At 44.9% G+C, this 19,511-nt stretch overlaps 2 protein-coding genes and 1 pseudogene across 4 annotated transcripts in view; all 3 read right to left on the bottom strand.

Moving 5' to 3' along the window:
* The window catches only part of Qrich2 (glutamine rich 2), a 25,739-nt gene extending 21,018 nt beyond the window's left edge, over nucleotides 1-4,721 (bottom strand). For all 3 annotated transcript variants that reach the window (XM_013506111.1, XM_013506112.1, XM_013506113.1), the window contains exons 1-4: nucleotides 3,923-4,721; nucleotides 3,701-3,784; nucleotides 1,425-1,505; nucleotides 1,096-1,206 (exon numbers count right to left, since the gene is read on the bottom strand). In XM_013506111.1, the coding sequence (XP_013361565.1) occupies nucleotides 1,096-1,206; nucleotides 1,425-1,505; nucleotides 3,701-3,784; nucleotides 3,923-4,444 (798 nt within the window). In that variant the 5' untranslated portion in view covers nucleotides 4,445-4,721. The remainder of the gene's footprint in view (nucleotides 1-1,095; nucleotides 1,207-1,424; nucleotides 1,506-3,700; nucleotides 3,785-3,922) is intronic.
* A 2,411-nt stretch (nucleotides 4,722-7,132) lies between these two features.
* The window catches only part of Prpsap1 (phosphoribosyl pyrophosphate synthetase-associated protein 1), a 36,449-nt gene continuing 24,070 nt past the window's right edge, over nucleotides 7,133-19,511 (bottom strand). The window contains exons 7-10 of the mRNA XM_005407435.2: nucleotides 18,866-19,011; nucleotides 9,510-9,580; nucleotides 8,574-8,720; nucleotides 7,133-8,084 (exon numbers count right to left, since the gene is read on the bottom strand). Of these exons, the coding sequence (XP_005407492.1) occupies nucleotides 7,926-8,084; nucleotides 8,574-8,720; nucleotides 9,510-9,580; nucleotides 18,866-19,011 (523 nt within the window). The 3' untranslated portion in view covers nucleotides 7,133-7,925. The remainder of the gene's footprint in view (nucleotides 8,085-8,573; nucleotides 8,721-9,509; nucleotides 9,581-18,865; nucleotides 19,012-19,511) is intronic.
* On the bottom strand, nucleotides 13,022-15,897 carry LOC102019299 (annotated as a pseudogene).

The following is a 19,511-nucleotide window of genomic DNA, read 5'->3' as shown; positions in this document are numbered from 1 at the left end:
CCCCCCAAAGCCTCATGCGGCCATGGGGCAGGCTTTTAGAGTTTGATTATGGGTGTGAGAGCTGCACCCACCCTGGGGTGGATAGTTTGCATATGTAAGGGAAAGGAAAAGAGTGCTTGAGGCCATTCCTCCCCCATTCTGCCCTGGTGTGTGTGGTTGCTTTGCTGTGTTCTGTCACCATCAGCTGTAGCCCTCTGCCATGTGCCACTCTGCCTTATAATCTGCCAAGTATGGACTGAAACCTCCACAAACTGTAAGCTAAATAAACCTTTCCTTCCTTAATTTTGGGCATCAGGTATTCTGTCCCAGCAACGAGAAAAAAGTAACCAAGACACCTGTGCATTTCTCCGGATGGACAGATGCATACCCACATGCAAAAGTCACCATCAGGAGCCAGGCATGGTGGTGCACAGCTATAATCCCTGCACTCTGACAGGCTGAGGCAGGAAGATTGCAAATTAAAGCTCAGCTTGGGCAACTTAGTGATTTAGCAAGATCCTGTCTCAAAACAAAAACTGAAAAAGGGGCTTGGGATGTAGCCCAGTGTAGCTCTTGGGTTCAGTCCTTACTACTGCAAAACAAAACCACATCAGCAAGGTGCCTCCTACAAGGGTTGCTTATCCTGGTCCATGAACAGCAAAGGGACTTGTGCATTTCAGGACAGACGGTACAGGAAATATGAAAAGCTCCAAAAGCAACGAAAACTATATTTAGGCAGCGTTTTCCTACCCAACTTGGCAAAGCTCAAAATGTTGGATACTGACATGAGGTGTAGAGGAGTAGGAGGAGTGTCAAGAAATAAGTTCTTTCCCATGTTGCTGGTAGGAGTCTCAGCTGAAACAATGGCATGGAAGGCAGTTTGGCAGTAGCTAGCTAAATCCCGAACACATTTCCATTTCTAGCCATTGGTCCTATTCACATGTGTGAATGTCATCTTGGAACAATTATTAGAAGACTGGAAAAAAATATGTCAAATACCCATAAGATGGAACTTGTGAAATAAATTAGGAAAATCCATACACCGAAATATTGTGCAGTGGTAAAAAGACAGAAGTCTGAGGAGCCCCACTCAAGATCAGGACCCCCTTTGTTTACCGCTTGGGTGGCCCTCCAGCCATCGGCAATGGCTTGCTCTAGCTCTTCCCAGGTGACCATGGTCACTTCTTCTCCACCAGGAAGAAAATTCAGTTTCTGGCTCACGTAGTCCTGACAATAAAAGACAACACATACGCAGCTAATTCTTTGTCCCATGTGGGACTCCAAGAAAGACCTGGGCAGAGATAGAAAGGATTTCACCCTCCGTGCTGGGGCAGTGGGCATGCAGAGAGGAGGCTGGGACAAGCCACAGTGAGAAGCCAGGCTGGGGACTCCCCACCCCTGCGCTCGGGAGGGCCCTCCCCCAGTGCAGGCTGACACCCCGTTACCAGGAAATCATCTCGCTCTTTGACTAGCTTCTCGAGCTCTTCCATGCGCCCTTCCATGCGCCGCAAAACTTCCTGGAAACTCTGGAAGCAGAGTTCAGAGATGAGCATCATGCAGCCCAATTGGGGCCCCTCTACACACACACACACACACACACACACACACACACACACACACATACACACACTGGACTGGCGGGAACAGGAAAGGGGGCATGTGTGCGGCTCTTAGAGAAAGAGAGGGTTTCTCATTTCTACTTGGTTTTACCTGGCCTGCGGTAAAGTTAGACTCCCAGTTCTTTTCCCAGCCAACAAGAGGAGGGAAGTGGGGTGTTGTGGGATAACACGGGGTGGGGGGTGGGGGGAGGCAGCGTGCCAAAGGTCAGTGCTAACGCAGGCCTGAGAACTGCTGGACTGGGGTTCATTTCACACTACCCCTACCCAAAGCTGCCAGCACTGTTGCATGGGGCCCACTCTGCCTGCCGAGGAGCCAGTACCACGGACTTCTCCAGGGTTGTGCCATTTAAGGAGTAAAGCCCTCAAGAGAACCCAAGCAAGTTGCTAAAATTTATTGTTCTTTATAGCTTGTGCCAGCCTCTAAAATCTAGATTACAAACAAAACAAACTGAAACAAACCCTCCACATTTTTTTTTGGGGGGGGGGTTCTCTTTGAGGCAGTGTTTCACTATACAGTTCAGGCTGTCTGTGAACTCACTTTGTAGCCCAGGCTGGCCTCGAACACACAGCGATCCTCCTGCCTCAGCCTCCTGAGTGCTGGGATTGTAAGTGTGTGCCACCAAACCTGGTCCCCCTCCACCCTTTAAAGTTGAAAAGATAAAGGGATATACTTCCCAGAGCAAAGAGGAGGGGGACTGAGATCACAAAGCCTGGGGTGGCCTGGGATGGGGTCAGGGCCAAGAGCCCTAGGGCCTTTCTGTGCCCCTGTTCCTCTTCTCAGCTTGCCTCTGACTTTCTCCCTAATTGCGCCTTCTTTTCCCTCTGCTTTGAAATGTGAGCATGTGTCTATCACTACCTCCCATGGACTCGCTTTGTTTCCTATACTCTTTAGCACTTATGCTCAGCCATTTGCGGGGACTCTTCCCCCACGAAACCCAGAGGAGAGCCTGTCCCCTGCCTGCCATATCCTATGTCCATCACCTTAGGGCAGTGGTGTCCAATTCTGCGCCCCAACCCCCTCCAAGGACAGGGCTTTGGCTTTCAAAGACCACTACCTGATTTTATTTTTATTTTGAGTGGTACTGGGGATTGAACCTATGGACTCATGCCTGCTCAGCAAGTTAGCCCTTTTTTTCCTTAATTCTGAGACAAGGTCTCACTAAACTGTACAGGGATGGTCTTGAACTTGTGATCTTCCTTACTCAGCCTCCAGAGTAGATAGGATTACAGACATGAGCCACCATACTTGGCCTCTTAATTCTTTTTCTTTCTTTCTTTCTTTTCTTTTTTTTTTTTGTGGTATTGGGAATTGAACTCATGGTCTTTGTACTGAGCTCTATCCCCATGCCAGGATGGAACCCCAGAGCAGGGGGATCACAGGCATGTACCACCATGTGCACAGTTCCCCAGCCTTCCTCCTTCCCTTTCTCTTCCTCTTCCTCTCCTCCTGCCCCCTCCCCCTCCTTCCTTTTCTTCTTTTCTTGTGAAGATTGAACCCAGGACCTTTACCCTGAGCCACAGTTCTAATTTTTTCTATTTTTTATTTTATTTTTATTTTTTATTTTTTGGTACCAGGAATCAAACTCAGGACCTTGTGCTTGCCAGCCAGGCGCTTGTGCCACCGAGTTATATCCCTGGCCCTTTACTTTTTATTTTAGGACAGAGTTTTACTAAATTGCCCAGGCTCAGCTCGAGCTTACAATCCTCCTGTTTTAGCCTCTCAAAGTCTAGGTTTACTTCTTAACTCATTTAAATTAAATTAATTAATTAATTTTTTAATTTATTGAGACAGGGTCTCACTATGTAGTTCAGGTTGACCAAGACTCACTATGTAGCCCAGAATGGCCTTAAATTTGCAGCGATTCTCCTGCCTCAGCCTTCTGAGTGCTGGGATTACAAGCATATGCCACTATGCAGTGTTTAATTCTTTTTAAAGGGCAGTTCACTCTAAGAACATTCTGAGGTTGGCCGGCTCATCTGAGTTAGCTCAGGTTCTTGGGTGTCTGGTAAGTGGTAGGGGAGCCCTGGAAAAGGAGTAAGGGTGGAGGGGTGGAGGGTGAAGGGCCACCTTACTCCAGAGATGGGTCCCTGGGCACCTTCACCTGTGGTTTCAACGCCTGTGCTTTTGGGCGTGCTTCTTTCAAACTTTTTGCATCTTCCACAGCATCCTGGAGCAGGTCCGAGGGCTGCAAGGCAGAGCAAGGCTGCAGGGAACCAGGCTCAGGAGGCTGGGGCTGAGCCCCCCAGGCCACTCTGCACAGCTCAAGGCTCAGCTCCAGCCAGGACTGGAGGGACAGAGGGCCTGCCAGTCTCCCTGCTCATACCTTCCTTACGTCCTCCTGGACCTTCATCGACCTTATCCGAGCCTCCTCCGTGTCTGGCATGTCCTTTACCTCCAGCACCGTGGGGGCCTCGAAGTCCATGGTCTGCGAGGTGATTTGCTGCACGTGGGTAACGATGACCTGCACCTGGCTGTCCACGGCCTGGAGCTGCTTGGTGAGGTCCTGCACCTGGTCGCCCAGGTCCTTCACCTGGCTCTCCAGGATCTGGGAGGATGATCTCCCAATCTTGCGCTTCTCTTTGCTCGGGTGTAACTGTGGTGTGCTAAGAGTGCTGCGCGAAGTTCGGAGGGGCTCAATTGAGCGGAGGGACTCGATTGAGCGGCCTCCCTCGGGCGACAGGGACTGGAAGTCGATGAGTGTCTCTTGGAGGTTGAGATTCTTGAGGATGGCCACAATGAGAGTATGCAGGGCCGTGAAGTTGACGGCGCCCACCTCTGGGGTGCCAATGGCCAGGTCAGCGAGCTCCCTAAGGGAGACCCTGCTGACCGGCGTGGCAGGCGGCATCGCGACCTCTGTGGGGAGAGGTGCACGCCCCCAGGTACGCGGGCGACCAACACCCCCTCACTCCTCCTCGTGCTTCTGGGGCTTTTTGAGGACCCTGCGAGGTCCGCGGGGCGCCCCTGCCCCGCCCCTAGCTGAGCAGGGCTACAATCACGGGACTGAGCCAGGCACCGCAAACCCTGGCCTCTTGGAATCAGTGCCCTGCACCCCTGCGGGGTCCACGGGGCCTCCCCGTGGGTCTCCGCCCTCCTGGCACCAACTCACAGCCGCAGAACGTTTGGGACCGGGTGTTCCACGCCCGGATTCTGTGTGAGAATGTGGCTCCACCTAGAAGTTCCACTGAGAACTTCCCTGCGGGAGAACAAAGGCCACAGCTGGCGAGGGCCTCCCTTGAAACTCAGCCTAGGGGTCTCAGGAAGCCTTGACCACACACCTCAAAGCACCACTAAATTTTGTTCAGAAAACACTCCCAAAGGTGGTGTGGGTGTTTGCATGCAGAGCACGTCAGCCTGTGGGGCGGTAGCGGTAGCCTCTTAAGGTTCAGCTGGATTCTGTGCAACCCCTTCGCCCAGGAGGGCCCACAGCCACTCACTCCTGAGGGGCCACTACAGCAAGATTTAAGGGGTACCATGGCCACCAGCCTTGTACCATGGGCTCCACTGTTATCCCACAGGGCAGGGTCATGTATCTGAGGGAAGCAGGCCTGGGGACAGTTTCCATACCATGTTTAGTCAAGTCAGGCAACTTGGAAAAGATGACCCATGATGCAGGTGGCTCCAATCAGCTGCCAGAGGACAGACCCTCTGGTGATGCCCTAACCCCGTGTCCCGTGGGCTGAGCGCCACTGTCATAGCTCATTTCCAAGCAGAACTAGATGCCCAGTGCTCTGGACTTTCCCATAATAGATCTCAGCAGAAAACATGTAAATAAAACTTAACGAGTGCTTACATGAGGTTAAACTACTCAAAGGAATCCATGATTGCATCTGTAACATGTATTATTTTAACTACTTCACCAACTCAGATTTGTAGTTTGGTCCAGGTTGGTACTGTTTTTAATCAAGGGATTTTTTTTCACCATTATATTTCTGATACCTGATGACCTTAGGTGGTGATCGTATGGAAAGAACAACTTCATCATCTTCTGTGCATTTGTGCTCCTACCCTAAACCCAGGGCAGATGACAGTTTGAGCCTTAAGATCAAGCAGTGCAGTCTATGGTGCACTGCTGGGCGAGGAAGTACACTTGCTCAATTCTGAGTTTTGTAACTGCTCTGGCTTGTCTAGATGTCCCCCCAAAGCCTCATGCAGTCACAGATAGGGCTTTTCAGAGGTGGCTGCATCTCTCGTGTGTGACACTGGGATTGATTCATGGTGCAATGCTCGCATCAAGGGCACTAAAATTAAGGGTGTGAGCGCTACCCACCCTAAGTAGCCTGGATGGAATATAAGGGATAGAAAGAGTTGTGTTCAACCCTTATTTTGCTACTTTCTGCCTGCCATGGACTGTTTCTCCTTTGTGACGTGCCTCTGCCATGCCACCCTGCCTTGGAGCCAGCCAACTGTGGCCTGATACTTCTACAAACTGTGAGCTTAAATACACTTTTCTTCCTTTAACTTTGGGTGTCAGGTATTTTGTCTTAGTAACAAGGAAAGCAAGACAATAATTTCCCAAAGGATGTCTGCAGACACAATTACTTTACCAGGTATGTCCAGAATGTCAGGTCTCTGAATCTCACACATTCATTTTTACATCCCTGAGGCTTAGTATCTTTTTCAATTTTTTTGTTGCCTGGGATGGAAAATGAAGCCTTGAGACAGGCATAGTGGTGCATGCCTGCAATGTATTTTAAACAGGGGAGGGTGAGGCAGGAGGATCTCTTTGCATTCAAGGCCAGCCTGAACTACAAATCCAGAACCTGTCTAAAGAAAAAAAAAAAAGGGAGAGAGAGAAAAGGAGACCTTGTGCACCAGGCAAGGGTTCTACCACTGAGCTATATAAGAGTTACGTAAATACCCTGTCAGACACATTAGGACTAAGTACCATGAGAAAAGACAGCATTTTCTTTTGCTTTTTTTTTTGTCTTTTTGAGACAGGGTCTCGCTATACAATTCAGGCTGGCCTTAAGCTCACTTTGTAGCCCAGGCTGGTCTCAAACTTACAACAATCCTCTTGCCTCAGCCTCCCGAGAGCTGGGTTACAGGTATGAGCCACCGCGCCTGGGAAGACAGCATTTTCTAATTCCAATAACTACTACTGTCTATTCAACTATTTTTTCTTAGTAAGTACATTTTAAAATTACTATCTTGAAGCTGGGTGTGGTGGTGCACCTATAATCCCTGCACTTGTGAGGCTGAGGCAGGAAGGAGGATGGCTTCCAGTTCAAGCCCAGACTGGACTACATACCAAGACCCTGTCTGAAAAATAAAATAATTCTATTTCTCAGGAGCTAACAGAGCCAGTAAGCAAGTCCAGTTAATTCCCCAGCAGCTATCCTTCCTTTGACAACACTCCTGACTTGGAGGGGCTCAAAAGTAGAAAAAGCCCTTCCATGTTTGTGGTTTCCTGACAAAGGTGTGTGAACTAGAACTGCAATGATGTGATTCAGAACGGTGGGTAGAAGGGCCAAGTGCAGTCCTAAGTAATGCAATAAATGCAGCACCATCTATTACAAAGACAAATGACAGTTAGTTCTATTTTTTTCCTTTTAATTTGGATGTTAACAAGGATCTACTTTAGTAAAGGAAGGGGACAAAATCTGCAGAAGCTTTGTGTCAGGAGTCTGTATCTACCATGGACCTTGGCAACCCTTTTTGTGCCCACTACCTTTTGCATAGTGTGGACAGAAGTTAGTCCATCTGCCCAGCAGGGACTCTGCAGTGTAGCAGAGACTAGGGAGACAACAAATTCCTTTATTTGCAACTTGAGAGTGATGCAGATACCCGGGGATGGCCTGCAGCGTGATAACCCCGAGAGGAGCAAAAACATAAATGCTTTGCTGTTCCATGGCAGTAGGCTTGGCAGTTTCTGAAAGAAAAATAGGATTTGCTACAAAAAACTTGTATGAACTTAACTAGGCAGAGGACAAGTGGACAGAAATAGTGGCAGGTCACGCAGCTCCCCAACCAAGTTCAGTGTCACACCTGCATTCTCCGCAGGTGAAACAAATGAACGAACAGCACAGAGTTAACGCTTTATCTGCTTTTACTCCTCTTCAATGTGACAATTTTCAGATGCTTTTCAGAAGGGTGTCTGTAATTTCTGCAAGGAACAAGGCTGGTGATGGTAGACATTAAGGCCATTTTGTTTATCACTAGCTTGGTCTTCTTTATGATCTGAATGCCCCCTCTCCTCAAGCTTCGCGAGAAGGATACCCAGCTTCACACTGTTTCCATTCTTTCCCTGCAAAGAAACGCCGTGCGTGTGACTGGTGGCACTGCTTTGTACATGCTTCGCTCTTTCAGAGTGCTAGAGTGCAAGCAACTTAGTCATCCACTGTGATGTTTCGGAAAAGGTAAGCCATGGACTCTCCATTGTGGATTCTCCGGATTGCTTCAGAAAGAATCAAACTGATATCCACAGTCTTTATCTTGGGACACTGCAGCTTCTGGATCTCATGAGGGACAGTATTCGTCACCACGACCTAGTCATATAGCAAAAGAACATAAACTGCTATTAATGTATGCCATAAATTGGCTACTCAGAATACCACACCTAGCATTTGTACCCACAGACCAAGTTCTAAACTGTAAAACTTTGTTCCATTTAGTACAGTTTTATTAATGATACTGAATTTACACAGGAGAAAGGTTACATGGTCAAGAGCACAAGTTCTAGAAATGTCATGGTCTACATAAAAAAAAATATAGTGAATGCCAGCACTTGCAAAGTTTTCCTATTATCAGGAAAGAATTCAAGTCTCTTATGCTACTCTAGTGCCAAATCAAAGGACTGAAAAATCATTATATATATCTAGCCTGGACTTGGACTTATGACTGGCTCAGAGTGCTGGGATTACAGGTGTGCATCACAATGGCTAAGCAACTTAACAGTAAGTCACTTTATTATTCATAAAAGCCACCACAACCAATTTTTACTCAGACCCAATGTTCCAGCCCTGCAGGAGACAGACCTCATCAATGGAGGACTCCTCGATCAGGCGGGGGGCCTCAGCAGACAGGATGCCGTGAGTAGCCATAACATAGATCTTGTAAGCACCCCTCTCTTTTAGGATCTCTGCAGCAGCAACAAAACTCTCGACATCATCAATAATGTCATCCTGCAAGAAGACAATCAGTATTAAGGAAGCAGCCTCTACCCCACTCTATGGAGACACTTTCTACTTTGCCGCACTGTTTCGGAGGGTTTCTGATGGGGAGTCTGAGCACATGCCTACGTCAAAGACTGAACATCCAGAGACGGCAAGAGAAGAGCCTCAACGGTACCTTGTGCATTTGGTAGGAAGAGTGGTAAAGCCTCCCAGTCACACGTGTGTGACATGACAGCTTGAGCAGAAGACTGCCAAGACTTGTTTCCTTCTTTCAAATTCCTGATCCATCCCACAGAGACAGGGTCCCATTTATTTTTTTCCAAGAGAAAGAGGCATGAGAGGAAAATAGAAGTACAGTGAGCTACTGTAAATGACCAGCGACCCTCTAGCCAGCAAAGGCGTTTGGAGCTGGGTGCCAATATGTCAAAATCCAAAGTGAGGCTGCACTGGGACACCTGTTCTCACTGGTGACAATGGAACAGCTAGCTCATCTCATGGCCCTAAAGTTGAAGAAGGACTAGGCAAGCTGGTCTGAGGGAACCCACAACCTATACATGATGGTTATGTTGTTGAATCTCCCCCGGGGGTATGGTGGTCTTTTTAGATTTGTAGTTATACTTTCATCCTTATTCATTTAAATATAAGTTTTTGCTACTTATCCTAAAAGAGTTTTGGTGAGAAAGGGTAGATGATGGATCCACTGAAGTCTATCATTACTGGAAACACAATCCAAAGGCAGACAACTGAGAACCAGCGGCATCTTCTCTGTGCAGAAAGGGCAACAACGCATCATCATACCACTATGATTGCGATGCGTCCTCCCACATCTCCAACTACGGTTATTGGTGGCTTCTCTTTGGCCATCATCACTAGCAAGATAAAACAAATCATAAGACCTCAGTTAGTCACATGGCACTAGATGAACAGGATCACAACCTCATTCCCTAAAGCGGTGGCAAAGCCACAGCACAGAACAACAAGGCATGCAGATTCCTCCCCTGTGAACCCAAGGTCTCTTGGAACAGAGCTGCCAAGAGCAGTGTTGACTCACAGAAGTAGAAGGCAAGCCATCTACAAAGGGTAGTCAAAAAATGCAGTGAATGTTAAAAAATTACAGTAAGATACATTGCCGAGAACAATGAGATAAGTGTTGAAAGTGAAGGGGAGTATTTTGAGGACTAAGAGGAATGTATCTTCTATTATAATAAATGTTTTAATTTAAAGATTCACTATATATATATTTTTTGTTTTTTAAATTTTTTTTTTTTTTTAGACAGGATTTCTCTATGTAGCTCAGGCTGGCCATGAACTCACAGCAATTCTCCTGCCTCAGTCTTCCAAAGTGCTGGGAATGGGCCAGGGATATAGCTCAGTGGCACAGCACCTGCCTAGCAAGTATAATGTCCTGAGTTTGATTCCTGGTACCAAAAAAAAAAAAAGCTGCTTTCCAAGTGTTGGGATTATAGGCATCCACCACCATGACGCCCCACCTATGCACTGTATATCATCATGCTTCATACGTAACTAACTTTAAACGTTCTAGTAGCTATACTATAAAGTGAAAACAGGTGAACTGGATAGATTTTACTCAATATATCCAAAACTTTACCATTTCAACATATAACCAATATATGTACTTATATTTTTACATGCTAGTCTTCAGTTTGAGGTGAATTTTAAACATCCAGCTCTCCTCAGTTGAGACCAGCCACATTTCAAGAGCTCAGCAGCTATGAATGACTAATGGCCACCAGAGAACACAGCACAGGGAGAAGGACAGAGGAGCAGAGGATGGATAATTTCACAACACACAGAAGAAGCAGCTGACAGCACTCAGAACAGAGGCCAACTCTCACTGGGCTGAAGAGGAAATGTGGACTAAAAACCCAACAGGGAAAGGCGGCCCCGTCAAGAGGCAGCTCACTTCACCTTCCTTCTGAGAAGCCAGACTCTGAGAGTGTAACCTTTTGGTCAGATGACTGCAGTACTCACACAGTTGGGCTCCTGAAACCAGGAACCTCAAGACAGTAACTACAAGTCCACCATCTTTTCCTCATTTAACTGGTCCTTAAAGGAAGGGGAAGTAAACAGAATTTAAGCTGTGTTATGTCCATGTACCAATTCCCCATGATGAACGTAGTAATTGTGTACTACAAACATGTACTAATAGAAATAAAAATTTAAAAAGTAGAGGCTTCTTATCTCACTGCAAAATCTGCATATGGAAGAGGTCACGAGTACACAAAGCAAACTAGAGGACAGAGAAAAAAACTAAGAATTCATCCTTAAAAGGTTAGTGCCAAGTGCAGTGGCATACACCTGTAACCCCGGCTACTTAGGAGGCTAAGGCAGGAAGACTGCAAGCATGAGCCAACCTGGGCAACAAGACCCTATCTCAAAAACAGAGAATAAATAAATAAATAGCTTAGTGATAGAGCGCTTGCCTAGCATGTACAAGGCCCTGGGTTCCATCTCCAGCACCAAAACAATAACAAAGATTAGTAAACTGAGAGTACGAGAATACTTCAGAAGAACAAGCTGAACATTTTACTCTTCAAAAAGCTTCTTATTATTTTGAAATATGTATTAAACTAGTAGTAGGGAAGAGGGAAGAATACCATTCAGGGTAATTACATAATTTAGTGACTTAACAATCAATTCAGCTGATTCTTACCTATAGGCATGTGGTACTGCAAAGCACTAGTATTCCTTTCTACACAGCAGCAAGTTAGCTGCACTAAAAGTCAGCATTATCTGGAATAAATACTGGAATATTTTAATAGACAAGTCCCAGAAATATGGACAATCAAAAAGGTTCTGTATATAAACATCACCTGAAAGAGGTAGAATTAACCCACAAGCATTAGGACCAACTTCCATGGGTTCTATCTTTAAATTATACTTTCTGGGTAGTAGTTATATTGACCTAGCCACTTCTTAAAGAGCTGTGGTCCCTTTTCTTGGTCCTTTTTCTCTAAAAAATAGACAAACACTATAAGTCAATAACCCTCATCAAAGATCAACAGCTCTAGTTTGAGAAAACATCCCCATTTTCATGTTTCTTTTTCTACAGCTCTATCTCTTCCAAAACTATTATTGAGCTGAGAGGAAAACCCGAAGCTTGGCTATAACAGAGGCCTAAAAAGGCTAAAGAGGAAGTTGTTCTCCCCGTGTACTCATTCCTTGTGCATATCTGGCCTTAGGATCTGGATAAAATGAACACAATCTGGTGGCTCCTCAAAACAGAGACAGCCTTTGTTACAGGGTACAGGGAAATAATGAGCACCTCACAAGCCAAAAATGCCAACCATTCCTAATAACTGACCCAGAAAATAAAGCCTTCTAAATTCTAATTTTCTACACAAGTACTGTATGTTTGTGATAAAGGTTGAACACAAAGAGGACTGAAACTACCCTGTGTTTAAGATTCTGCTCTTTATCTCCGCTTTATCAAAATAACAAAAACAAAAACAAAACACCTAAGGGAATCAAGGTTAAGAGTGAAATGAACTGACAATGCTGCTTTCAGGCAGAAGCCGTGGTTAGAGACAACACTGGCTATGTCTGGGTTTGGTGGCTGAGGCAGGACTGCAAGCTCGAACTAACCCTGGGCAACTTAACAACTCAATGAGACCATGTCTCAAAATAAATTATTTTTAAAAATAAGCTGGGAATGCAGCTCAATGTGAAAGCACTTGGTTCAGTCCCCAGTACTGGGGGGAAAAAGGCATTGGCTATGGCTGAAAACATCTTCAACTCATCAAATAACTTTAATGTTTTTATTTAAAAAGTAGGAAGTTGTCTTTTGCTTTTAAAATTGGCATTTTCCGAACAGGATGATGCTGCATTTACAATGTCCTTACATTACAAAGGGCTCAGTCTTGCTTCCACAGTACAGGCCCAAGCGCACACACCCCTTTATCCGTTCCTGGGAGTCAACTGGCCAAACCTTCCTCTGCCAGAACAAATAGCAAAGGAGGACCATGGGGCGTTATTTACTCCTCAGGTCCTCAGACCTTGGTCTGTTTCTAGTTCAAGAGAATGCTCAACCTCACCATGACAGTATGGGAGGAAGGAGTGATCTGGTTCCGGCTCAAACTCCGCCTATGTGCAAACAAGTCAACATTGAACTTCACCGGAGTGCAAGAGGGGCTACTGGCCGTTTTCAACTTAGTAGTGAAACTACTCTTGTAAAAAAAAATTTTTTTTTTTTTGGTCTTTTTGAGACAGGGTTTCGCTGTGCAGTTCAAGATGGCCTTGAGCTCACTTTGTAACCCAGGCTGGTCTCGAACTTGCAATGATCCTCCTGTCTCAGCCTCCCAAGTGCTGGGATTACACATGTGTGCCACCATGCCCAGCTCTACTCTTCTAAAATTAATAAGCCAGGAAAATCAAGCCAGAAAAGGTGATTTACTTTCATTTTCCATGATCCAAACTCTTAATTTCACTACTGTGGCAAATAATGTTTAGTCTGTAGCAAAAGTACTGATCTACGATATGAAATCTTTTTGTTAGTTAGATGGCCTTGCCTGTTGTTAGTGAGGTATGGACTCTGCCTCACAAAACAGAAAACTTTGTTTCTTTCCTTCACTTGTACAATTTCAGTTTTAACAAATCATTTTAAAACAGGGTTCTTTTTTGTGGGGGCAGGGTACCAAATTTCTTTGCTTCAAGGAATTAAAGAACTTCAGTAGGTGTGCTGGTACAATTTATAGAAAAGGTAAAGGTAACCCCAGCATGCACGTGCTGCCTTAGTGACGTTAGCTCTTGTCGCTGTCCCCCAGAGTACGCTTGTCAAAGAGGTACTCTGCCATTCCGGACTCGGGGGCTCCCATCTTGCACAAGGTGATCACATGGTCACCCAGCTCTCTGATGGCCTTCACCTGCTCGTCCAGGTAGTGAGTCTTGATGAAGTCACACAAGTGGGCATCATTCTTATCAGTGGCCAGCTTATGCAGCTCCAGGAGTGACTGATTCACGCTCTTCTCCAAGTGCAAGGCACACTCCATCGCGTTCAGTCCATTCTCCCAGTCGTCATTGTCTTGATACCCTGAAGAAAGATCCGGCCACCGCGCTGGATCTGTAGCTTCATCAGTTTCTCCACATGCTCCCTCTCCTCATGAGATTGGTGAAGAAAGTATTTGGCGAAGTTCTTCAAAGCCACATCATTGCAGTCAAAGTAGTACATGGACAGGTAGATGTAGGAGGCGTAGAGCTCCAGGTTGATCTGGCAGTTGGTGGCGGCCTCCGTGTCCTGGTGGTAGTTCTGGCGCACCCGCGAGGGCGAGGCGGTCGTTATGGCGGTGGCGGGGAGGCTGGGCAGCAGTGGCGGTGGTGTGGGCGCGGTGAGGGCGGACGAGTGCTGGGCTCCGTACAAGCACTGCTGAAGCAGGAGGCCGCAGTGACGTTTGGCCTAAAACAGGGTTCTTAACCTGGGCATTGCTGATGCTTTAGGCTGGAAAACTGTCCCATGGTAGGACATCAACAGTACCTCCTGTCTAGAACCACAAGATGCAAGTATGACTCACCTCTTCCTGGTTGCAGCAACCTATAAACAAATGGCTCCAGACATGGCCAAATATTGTGTGGGGACAAAAAACACTCTTGGGACTGGCATGGTGGCACATGACTGTAATCCCAGCACTTAGGAGGCTGAGGCAGAAGGATTGCTGTGAGTTTGAGGCCAATCTGGGCTACACAGAGAGTTCAAGGACAGTTTGAACTACACAGCAAGAGATCCTGTCTCAAAATACCAAATCACTGCTGGTTGAAAGGTACTGCCCTAAAGAACGAGTTTGAGGAAGGTGTCAGAGCATTACATCTTCCTAAAAAATGCAAACTCCAAAGGTATTTGCTTTTCTTTGGCTTTGTCGTAACATTCTAATATCTTAATAAGTAAACCACTGGAATGTATTTAAAACATATTGGATTATCAGTGTATAATTAATACATAAACTGTATTGAATTTGGAAGGTACCATTACACATACAAGAAGAAGAAATTTCGTGGTTAAGTCCATGAGCTGGGAATCATAGTGAATGACCCTGTGGCAGCTGTCAAAGCACAGCAGAGCATCCCTGAAGGAAGGCACTCTTCTACTAAGGCTCTCGGGACACCAGATGACCAGGAGGGGAATATACTGTCACCAGCTTACCTAGCAAAGCAACATTCTCAGAACAGAGTACCACTGTGTAAGACTTTGTGACAACACAACAGTATCTACCAAAACAACCTCTGACTCAGGCATCCTATTTGTGTTTATTGTGAGCTAGACTCAGGTGCTTATGAAAGGGCTTAAGTCCAGGTAAGATACATATTGTATTGGTTGTAACTGAGCATAAGCACACGAGAGACCAAATCTGGCTTCTAAATGCCATTTTCCACCAAAGGAATCAGAGCTCCCTACAGAAGTGGCTGACTCGGACTAAAAAACTACAATACAGAGTGTCCTGTTACACCAGAAAATAGGAAAGTATCAAGCCAGGACTGGACATGTTAAAAGGACATAGGAGGCAGCTTGACAAGGTTCTCTTTGGCCAAGTATGAGACATTCTGGGCATTAAAATAAATAAATAACAGCAAAGAATTATAACCCACTGAAAAAAAAGAGCGTTCCATGGACCTACATAAATTCATGTAAATGAATAGGGAAGAAAGGAAAGGTTTTTCACACTAGAATGTCAACCAATACATGCACAAGGAATGACAGGATTAGAAAATGACCATACGAAGCTCAGTGCAGTGGTAAACACCTATAGTCTCAGCTGCTCAGGAGGCTGAGGCAGGAAAATTCTTTAAGCCCCCATTCTATTTTTTTGTTTGTTTGTTTTATTTTGTTTTTGTTTTTTTTCTGGTACTGGGGATTGAACTCACGACCTTGCACTTGCTGGGCAGGCGCTGTGCCGCTGAGCTAAGTCCCCAGCCCCTAAGCCCCCATTCTAGACCAACCCAGGCAACAGTGAGACACAGTCTTAAAAAACAAATAATTTTTCAACAATTAGCAATAACTGACTCATCAGATAAGAATTATCAACGAATACTGAGTTTAATGAGAGTCAGGATATTTATAGAGTCTTAACAAGTGACACTGTTAATGACAGGGAGTACAGGGAGACTTTCTAATAGAAAACCTGCCAGACACAGCCTTAACCAAGGGATCAAAATCAACATCACCAGCAATGGACATCTCACGTCTCCTCTAACGTTCCTGCCAGAAATGCATAACCTGAATGTAAGCATGACAACATAAACAAGTCCCAATTAAGGGATAGTCTACAGAACAACTGGCCCTTACTGTCCAAAAGCATCAGAGATGTCAGAGACAAAGAACACAGGAGCCATTCCAGATTAAGTGAGACTAAAGAGAAATGACAGCTAAATGGAATGTGCAGCTCTGGATTAGGGCCTGGCCCAAAGGAAAAAAAAAGGGTTTTTCTTTTCTTTTGTTCTAAATGACATTGGTGAAACCTGAAAAAGGCTGGTGGATTAGAAGATACTATTGTAACCATGTTAGTTTCCTGCATCTGAGAATTTTACTGTGGTTATCAAAGAGCCTTTTGTATTTAGGAAATATACACTGAAGTACTGAGGAACAAGGGGGGATTAAATTTGCAATTCTCAAATGGTGCAAAAAAATTAGTATGTATACATAGTAAATGTTGTGATGATAGTCTTTTTTTTTGGTTTTTCTCTGGTACCGGGAACCGAACTCACGACCTTGCGCTTGCCAGGCAGGCGCTTTTGCCGCTGAGCTAAATCCCCAGCCCCCTACATAGTAAATGTTAAGTGGGGTACTGTAGCAGTGAAATGTATAGTACATCTGTACTCCTCCTTCATTTTTTCTGTAAGTATTAAGTTAGCTCAAAATAAAAAGCTAAAAAACAACAAAGTATGAGCTAGGACCAGGGGCACATGCCTGTACTCCAAAGGCAGAGGCAAGAGGATGATAAGTTTGAGCCCAGTCTGGGTAATTTAGTGAGCCACTGTCCCAAAATAGAAAATAAAAAAGGGTTGGTGATGTAGCTCAGTGTGAGGTTCTGGGTTCAACTCTAAGTATCACAATAAAAAAAAATTGTAGGTGGCTGGGGATATAGCTCAGTGGCACAGCACCGGCCTAGCAAGGGAAAGGTCCTGAGTTCGATTCCTGGTACTAAGTAAGTAAATAAATAAGTAAACTGTAGGTTTTGGAGTCTCACTCCAGACCCTAGCTCTACCAGCTCCTGGCTGTGTAACTGCTTCCTGATCTCCAGAATGAGGGATAATAAAAGCCCTTACATTGAGGGCTGTGGTACCCACAGATGTACTTAGAATAGCTCTTGGCATGTAATATGGGTCCAACAGATACTATTATTGGAGCACTGTTTTCTATAGCCAAAGACTGCAAAAAAACTAAAAACCTATGTCCCCATCAATAGGTAACTGATTAAAATAAATTATGGTAGATCCATATTATGGGATACTATAAAACTGTATTGATTCAGTGTTCTGTTTGTTATGTTTTTTGAGACAGGGTTTTGCTATGGAGCTCAGGCTGGCCTTGAGCTCACTATGTAGTCCAGGCTGGGCTCAAACTTGTGGCAATCTTTCTGCCTCAGTCTCCCAAGTGCTGAGATTACAGGTATGTGCCACCATGCTAGGCTAAAACTGTTAAAAACAAACAAACAAACAAACCAGGAATCTGCCTTACTGAGAGAGAAGGAGTTATGGAATAAAAAGAGCAAGGGGCAGAATGACATGTATAATATACAATCATTTGTGTGGAAGTGACAGAAAAAGATCTGTTTGCTTATGCATGTATAAAGATTCTGAATAGATAAACAGGAAACTAAATGCCTTAGAGATGAGTGGCTAGAACAGAAAGTTTGGGGAGGGTTTGTATTGTAAAGGACTTTATGGTTTTGAATTTTGAAACGTGAATATATTACCTATGAAAGAATTTTAATTATGGAATCCTCAAAAAGCAAATAAAATAGTGATAGCAAAAATTAAAATTAAAAAAAGTGAAGCCAGGCATTGTGGTGCACAATTGTGATCACAGCTACTGGGAAGGCTGAAGCAGAGGATTACAGATTGGATCCCAGCCTGGGCAATTCAGCAACTTAGCAAGATCCTGTCTCAAAAAATAAAAATGGACTGGGAGTACAGCTTTAGTGGGAAGCCCTTAGTTCAATCCTCAGCACCAAAATAAAAAAAATTAAACTTAAAAACTATAGTACTTGTTCCTTATACATACAAATCCCCAAATCTGAAAATGAGGGGCTGGGGATATAGTTCAGTGGTGCAGCACCTGCCTGGCAAGTACAATGTTCTGAGTTTGATCCTGGTACCAAAAACAAACAAAAAAAAATCTGAAAATGAAGCAACAGGAAACTAATAGCATGAGAAAAAAATGAGAATGCTTATTATTTCAGACTGCAGCCAGTCTAAATTAAGCTGTCTGAGGGACAACCATTCTAGTATTTTTTCCCCTTGTTAATCTCCATTTCTGAGGGATTGGTAGATTTTTTGCTTGTTTTTTGTTTTTGAGACAGAATCTTGCTATCTAGTTCAAGCTGGCCTTGAGCTCACTGTAGTCCAGACTGGTCTCGAGCTCACAGTGATCTTCCTGCCTCACCCTCTGGAGTGCTGGGATTACAGGGGTATACCACCATACCTGGCAGTAAATAGATTTTAAAAAGAAATACAGTAATCGCTTTCCTCTGAAAACTTAAAACATACTGTACTTTTCAGTACAGAATCCTTTCTTATACCACTCAAAAGTCTAGGGAAATAAATTACTTCCACATATTTGGATCAGTAACAGTAAGTTAGGAGGGTACTAGGTCAAAGAGCTACATTACTGAAATAAGTGCTAATGGCATCTGATAGCCAAAGCCTAGTAGATGATCAATGGCTGGTACCATCCATCTCATCAGATATACAGGTTTCTGATTTCACATCATACACACAGCTGTTTACTAAAGCTTAAGTGCAACACAGATTAGTTTAACTGTCCTTACAGTCTGCAAACATGTGTAATGTATGTAATCTTTCATAAAAGGGAAAATCAAGGCAATACCATTCAATAATTTAAAGCTACCCATGTGTTAACTCGTAGCCATTCACACTATTTAAAACTTTCTTCAATTTACAAATAAAAGCAGAGCTAATCTTACATGGCAACTCCAGGCCGGGGTGCACAGTGGCATTTTTGACCATCGGGGGAGAATGACGACCATCATCCATGTCCAGCTCAGTGCACTGAGCTTCTCCGTGGATCACAGCCAACCCCAGACGCAGCCTCTCAGCATACGACTGAGCTCTAAGAAGAAGACAAAGAGATATAATGGCACTGTTGGCAAGAACACCCAAGCATCCCTACATAGTATCCCTACATAGTATCACTATTAATCACAAGATGAAAACACCATTCAGCCAGGCATAGTGGCTGTGTAGTTCAGGATGGCCTTGAACTGACTATGCCTGTAATTCCAGCACTCAGGAGGCTGAGGTAGGAGGATAGTTGCAAACTCAAGGCTAGCTTGGGCTACATACTGAGTTTAACACCTGCCTGAACTACATGGCAAGACCCTGTCTCAAAAAGCAAAACCAAAACAAACAACAACAAAAAACCCTCTTCAATCATTTAGGGACACACAAAGAACTTATTTATAGCCAGGCATGGTGGTGCACGCCTGTAATTCCAGTACACAGGACAGTGAGGCAGGAGGATTTTGCAAGTTCAAGACAAGCCTGGGCTACAAAGTGAGCTCAAGGCCAGCCTGAACTGCATAGCAAGACCCTGTCTCAAAAAGACAAAAA

Source organism: Chinchilla lanigera, unplaced genomic scaffold, assembly GCF_000276665.1.
Source record: "Chinchilla lanigera isolate Chin_1 unplaced genomic scaffold, ChiLan1.0 scaffold00105, whole genome shotgun sequence".
Taxonomy (NCBI): domain Eukaryota; kingdom Metazoa; phylum Chordata; class Mammalia; order Rodentia; family Chinchillidae; genus Chinchilla; species Chinchilla lanigera.
Note: the sequence above shows the minus strand (reverse complement) of the source record. Positions and strands in the feature narration are given on the sequence as shown.